General features: G+C 40.6%; 1 protein-coding gene across 2 annotated transcripts in view; it reads right to left on the bottom strand.

Annotated features, from left to right (window-relative positions):
- Nucleotides 1-3,252: 3,252 nt before the first annotated feature.
- Nucleotides 3,253-6,638, bottom strand: part of LOC109137507 (uncharacterized) — a 17,710-nt gene continuing 14,324 nt past the window's right edge. For both annotated transcript variants that reach the window (XM_027272207.1, XM_027272208.1), the window contains exons 7-8: nucleotides 5,107-5,163; nucleotides 3,253-3,402 (exon numbers count right to left, since the gene is read on the bottom strand). In XM_027272207.1, the coding sequence (XP_027128008.1) occupies nucleotides 3,352-3,402; nucleotides 5,107-5,163 (108 nt within the window). In that variant the 3' untranslated portion in view covers nucleotides 3,253-3,351. The remainder of the gene's footprint in view (nucleotides 3,403-5,106; nucleotides 5,164-6,638) is intronic.

The following is a 6,638-nucleotide window of genomic DNA, read 5'->3' on the forward strand; positions in this document are numbered from 1 at the left end:
ACACAGCTGTTTAATTAGATGTGTTTGGTGAAAAAAGGACAGTCCTGTGATGTTTGACCACACACTAGAACACACAGGTGAATGGTGAAACGCTCTCCGTCCACCACAGTTGACTCTTTGATGTCCACGGTGCACCATGTTGGCTGCTGCAGCAGCCTCTTCCATCTTTGCAGTCCTTTTCCGAGAACTGAACAGAAGTGTTTTTTTCAGAATGTGGTTAAGAAGAGCGGCAGAGCTCTGAATTATCACCCTAATAAATCAAATAAGTTTACATATATATGTTGTCCACCCCTCACAGCTCCTCCACAGTCATACAAGTTTAAATTTTACCATGGAGGGTCCATTCAGTTCTAGTTTTGAAGCGCAACGTGTGTGTCTTCAGGTGGTCTTTGGTTCCCTGGGAAATAAAGCAACGAGTAAACTTCAGTCTAACAACTTACGTTTTGGTGTTCATCAGTCCGAACAATGTGGCTCTAGAAGTGTCTAGACCGCGAGATCTGATGAATAGAAACATGATCACACTAATTGGAGGAAGTTCCAGCACAACGCATAAGCCAACATGATGTAGTCCAAGAACAGAACAAATCTGCACAAGCTGTGGATCAGAAAAATAACGTCAGTCAAGAAAGTTATGATCAAAAACCAGAAGCACAAAACGTGTGTTTAGCACAAGAGGCTGTGAAAAGTCCCAAAAACTGCAGTTCCTCAAACGTCCACTTGAGACTGGCTTCAAAACGAGTCACTCTCCATAAGCTCCCATGTTAAAACATCCAAGATCAGCACCGCGACCATGCAACTAAATCTTTAACTGCATCTACAGTGTTTATGTATGTGTATAAATTACATTCAAACTCTGAGATTTGTTTTTATGTTGAATACAGATGAAGGAGCTGCTTTGTTTCTCACCTTCTTGTGATGTTGCCTCCATCGTTGTTGCCGCCATCGTTGTTGCCTCCATCGTTGTTGTTGCATCACCTGAAAAATCCAAAAACCCTGAATAGACTTATCCTGTCAATTATTGCATTAAAAACCAAAAACCCAATAAAAAGACATGTAAACAAACAAACTGTTGAATGAAGAAATGACCTAATTTCTATAAATGAGAAAGAATGATGTCATCTTCTGACTTCAAACATTAAACAAATCATCAAATATAGTTTGTTCCATCAGGATGAAGTGACTTTAAACAGCTCATCATGAGCTCACCTGGTTTCTCACCTGAGGTCTGACGGCTGAAGGGAAACTGCTGCACTCGTCCATTGTAAAGATCGGTCACTTCACAGTTAAGTGACTTGTACTTCTTTGACTCCTGCTTCTCATAGGTCAAATTATCTGAGCACCTAAGCTGTGATGTCTCCTTGTCTTTAACTTTACCCTCATACACCCACTCCACTCTGTGATAACACCATCCATGTTCCGACAAAGAGCAGGACAACGTCATCTCATCATTGTTCTCATGTTCAGTCACTGGTGAAGAGAGTAAAATTCACTTCATCACTATGATCAGAATTATTGGGATGTTTCACAGTTTGAGCTGAAAACATGATGATGGAAATACTCACTGCTAACAGGGTACAAATAAACTAGACTGCCTCCATATCCTGATTCAAACTGTCTGCAGTCGTAGTAACCAGCATCTTCATCTGTGACCTTTATAACCAGAGAACAGTTCTGTGTAACACTCAGTCTGTCTGATTTAGATTTGGCTTCTTCACCAATCTGTCCATTTTTAATCAGCTCTACTGTTTCTCTGCTTCCGTGAGAATTGAAGACCCAGTCAGTACGCTCACATTTGTCCTGATTACCAATCACTTTTTCACAAGGCAAACTGACTTCATCTCCAACTCTGACAACAACAGGGAGAACAGATTGTCCAGTCACTGCTGCTGAAACGATGAGAAAGGAAAAAAAAGATCAAATCTGAATCTGACTTTTCTGTGAAGATTTAGTCTGAGGATCATTTTAGTTTGTTCTCTAACATTTCTGGTATTGCTATTTGTTATAAATGCATCTTACCTGTAAAGTGAAGCAGCAGAATCAGAAATGAAGACATTTGAATCCAGAATTCAACCATCGTGCTTCAGTCCGTCTTCTGTCTCTTCTCGGCTGTTAACTGTCACAGTCTGGAAGCTGCTGGGAGTTAAATGATGAAAAGATGAATCTACTTCCTCATAGCGACTCAAGTCCACACTGTGGACAGTCCCACCGTCTGTTTGTGACTTTTTCTCGCGGTGAAGAAAAAAAAGTTGTCTGTGTGAAGATTGTTGGTTCAGATAAATGTTTGCATGAACGCAGCTTGTTTCCTTTAGATAGTGTTTGTTAGAAACAGACAGGAGTCATGGTGATGTTTGACAGCACACATGAACACATAGGTGAAGAGTCAAACTCCTCAAAGTCAGAAAAAAGAAGAAAAAAGTCAGAATTTTGCGGGGATAAGTCAGAATATTGAGAAAAAAGTCAGAATTGTGAGGAAAAAAAAGTCAAAACTTTGAGAAAATGGAAGAATTTTAAGAAAAAGGAAGAATAAAAAAAAGTCAGAATTTTCAGGGGAAAAGTCAACATTTTGAGAAAAAGTCAGAATTTTAAGAATGAATGTCAGAATTTCAAGAAAAAGGGTCAAAATTTGGGGAAAAAAGTCAGGATTTAAATTTTTTTTTAAGTCCGAATTTTGAGGCGACGCTCGGCCCAGGCTTTAGTAACACGTGAAGGAATCACAAACCTCAGTGTAGAATGAAGCGCTAAACATTTCTTTATTTGCAGATTATATTGTCATCAGATATAAAAAAAGGAGACTGTTACTGACTCCTTTCAGACTTCAGACACATTCAAGCCAAGCACATAAACAGCTCAACTAATATGTGAACAACAATGTTAAATGAAAGTGATTAAAATGAATTCTTCTGTACACAGAGACATGAAACTGAGCTCAAGAGGCTGGAGCTTCAAAAACAAGCAGTACATCTTCAAATCAGGTCTGAATTCTTCAAGTGGAAAACAATTTAAGGACGTTAACAAGAGTGAAATGATGTTTCCTGTTAGATGAAGTTAAACACAGCTGCTGTGTTCTGAACTGGCTGCAGAAAATAAAGATTTTTACAAACGATGAAGGAAAAAAAACATCTGATAAAACTCACAGCGGGCTTCCTGATATGACATGAAGTGAAGAGTTGAAATTAAAAATGGTTCAGCACATATTTGTGATGTGATTTGATGAATAAAAACAAAAACAAACAGTCATCCAATGATCTTATGAGATTTTTGTCATCTGAAGGCTTCAACTACTCGTGTTAATGTGACGTCATTAAACTGCACTGAGTCTTTTCTCTGATGAGTCGATGTCGATGTGGTCGATCAGTTTTCATATTTCACCACACCATCATCTTCATCTTCATCAGTATTCACCTGTGAAACACAAACAAACAAACCGTCACTGTGACACACTTTAACTGACAGCTTTCACATGACCGACCCACATTTAACACCTGAACGCACCATCAGTTACTGTCTGATCTGGGGCCTCATGTACGAATACTTGCATGGATTTTCATGTGAAATCTGGCGTACGCCAAAACCCAGAAACTGTCGTACGCACAAAAATATTCAGATGTATCAAAGTGTGCGTACACATGGATCCAAGCACGTTTCTTTTGTACATCACAATCAACATGGAATTGAGCGCACGTGCAACTCCTCCCTGTCCACGCCTCCATTTGCATATGCAAATCTATTTAAATAGGTCCTGGACCTGAGATTCACCTCTTTGTCCGATCAGATAACGCGATTAACACAGGAAAGAAAATGAATTTCACAGAGTCTGAGCTCGAGATTCTAGTGAATGAAGTGGAGATTCTGTTTGGTTCCCTGTCAACAGGGATAAATATGACTAAAAAAAGACGTGAGTGGGAGCGTGTGTGTGAGGCTGTAAATGCCGTGGGATCCGAGTAGCGGACACACAGGTGTGGACAGGTGTGGCCCTGCGGCTGACATTTCCAACTTTATGCCCGCTTTTACTGACAAGAATACTGAACACAGGGAGACAACCGGGGCTTGTTAGAAAGTTCTGCAGCTCTAATTTCACCAGCAGAAAATAAAGAAAACCAAAAACATGATATTTGAATGCGCACACGCCCAAATGTGCATTGCTCACCCAGAAACCACCCAACGCTCATTGTGCCAGCCTCCAGCCTGTTCCCAGCCATGCTGTCAGTCATAATGAATGAGTCGTGCGTTGGACCAGGCCACCTTGCCACGATGTTAGTTAGCTGCATTTGCGCATCATATGATCTGAACATTATTGGAATGAAAATGTTTCCTATTAACATAAAAAAATCATCCTGTGATGGCGCTTTTATAGCAATGTGTGCGCAGTCAATAGCTTCAATTACATTAGGGAAACCGGCTCTCTGCAAACTGCGCTTTAATGTCGGCCTGTTCAACAGCATTGTATGGGAATCTGATGTACCAGGAAGACATTCGGATGATTCCGTCCCACACAGCTGGCATGGCTCGGCTCAGGGTTGACTGGCACACTCCTGACCGATCGGCCTGTGGCCAGGAACCCCAGCGTGGTCAGCACCTGTGTGGACACAGACAACCCCTGGCTCCTCGCCATTACAACTCCAGTAACACTGGCCTTGGCAAACGAAATCGGCTAATGAGCCAATCATCATCGTTTGCAAGTAAATCCTCACGTTCCTTAAATACTCTGTCACATCGGATTGCACCATTTGCAAGGTCCTCTAATAACGCTAACGCTGCCATTGTTACAATCATTTTCGTCATCACATTACGCATGCTTTTATATCCACCCATATAATTGCAAACACGTGGGTGTGTTAATTGTTCATAAGTGTGTCTCTGATGTGCACATCACTCTGATGACTACTTGTTTTCACATTATTAACAGTTTCCCAGCGTCACCTCTAAGTGTCGCCAAAGGAACAATAGCTGTAGAAACGTGCGTACGACAGCTATGAAGTTGGCGTGGGGCACGCACATTTCTACGATTGTTTCACGTTTGATACATTTGAACGTGAGCGTGGAAAAGGACGTACGCCACTTTTTTGTGCATATGCAAGCTTTGTACATGAGGCCTCTGATCTTTACCTGACTGTCTGCTGCACCTGAACGCATCACTCTTCGTCTTCTTGCTGAGTATGAAACCTGCACAAACACACACAGGCAAACATGATGAGGAAATGTCGTTAATTAACGTACCTGGAAAGTTACAAAAATGTTGACATCCTCCTGAAGTCATCAGGAAAACACTGAGTGACGACAGATCTGTTTAAAGCAAAGTGCTTTTGTTGTCTGAACCGAACCAGAGACCTGAATCTGGACACAAACCCAGAACTCTGCTGTCACAGTGCTGCACTCTGTAGGCTGGCCATCTAAAACGAACGTTTCTAAGGGTGAAGCAGGGGAAGTTGTCTGTGTGAAGATTGTTGGTTCAGATAAATGTTTGCATGAACGCAGCTTGTTTCCTTTAGATAGTGTTTGTTAGAAACAGACAGGAGTCATGGTGATGTTTGACAGCACACATGAACTCACAGGTGAAGAGTCAAACTCCTCAAAGTCAGAATTTTGAAACAAAAAAAAAGGCTGAATTTTGAAACAAAAAAAAAGGCTGAATTTTGAGAAAGAAATCAAATTTTTTTGAATTTTTTTTTTGTTGTTGTTGAAAAAGTCAGAATTTTAAGAAAAAAAATCTGAATTTGTAGAGAAAAAGTCACAATTTTGAAGCTGTCAACCTGTCTCTTAGACTCCATCCCAACCAGGCTGCTCAAGGATCTTTTACCTCTAGTTAGTCATTCTTTACTGGATATGAATCATCTGTCTTTATTATCAGGATATGTACAACAGTCCTTTAAAGTAGCTGTAATTAAACCTCTTCTTAAAAAGCCCACTCTAGACCCAGAGGTCTTAGCCAACTACAGACCGATATCAAACCTTCCCTTTCTGTCTAAGATACTTGAGAAAGCTGTAGCTAATCAGCTGTGTGACTTTCTCCATAACAATAGTCTATTTGAGGATTTTCAGTCAGGATTTAGAGTGCATCATAGCACAGAGACCGCATTAGTCAAAGTTACAAATGACCTCCTAATGGCATCAGACAAAGGACTCATCTCTGTACTTGTCCTGTTAGATCTTAGTGACGCATTTGACACCATTGACCATCAAATTCTTTTACAGAGACTGGAACATCAAACTGGCATCAAAGGAACCGCCCTAAGCTGGTTTAAGTCGCATTTCTTAGATCGATCTCAGTTTGTTCACGTCAATGATGAATCCTCCATGCATACCAAAGTTTGTCATGGAGTCCCACAAGGTTCTGTACTAGGACCACTTCTATTCAGTTTATATATGCTTCCTTTAGGGAACATTATTAGGAATCACTCTATTTTCATTGTTATGCTGACGACACCCAATTATATTTATCGATCAAGCCTGATGAAACCAATGAGTTAACTCAAACTCCAAACATGCCTTAAGGATATAAAAAGTTTGATGACCTACAATTTTCTGATGTTATATTCAGACAAAACTGAAGTTCTTGTAATTGGACCCAAACACCTCAGAAACTCTCTTTCTAGAGACTTAGTTACTTTAGATGGGATCACCCTGGCCTCCAGCTCCAC

The sequence above is a fragment of the Larimichthys crocea genome, chromosome XX (assembly GCF_000972845.2).
Source record: "Larimichthys crocea isolate SSNF chromosome XX, L_crocea_2.0, whole genome shotgun sequence".
Lineage (NCBI taxonomy): Eukaryota > Metazoa > Chordata > Actinopteri > Sciaenidae > Larimichthys > Larimichthys crocea.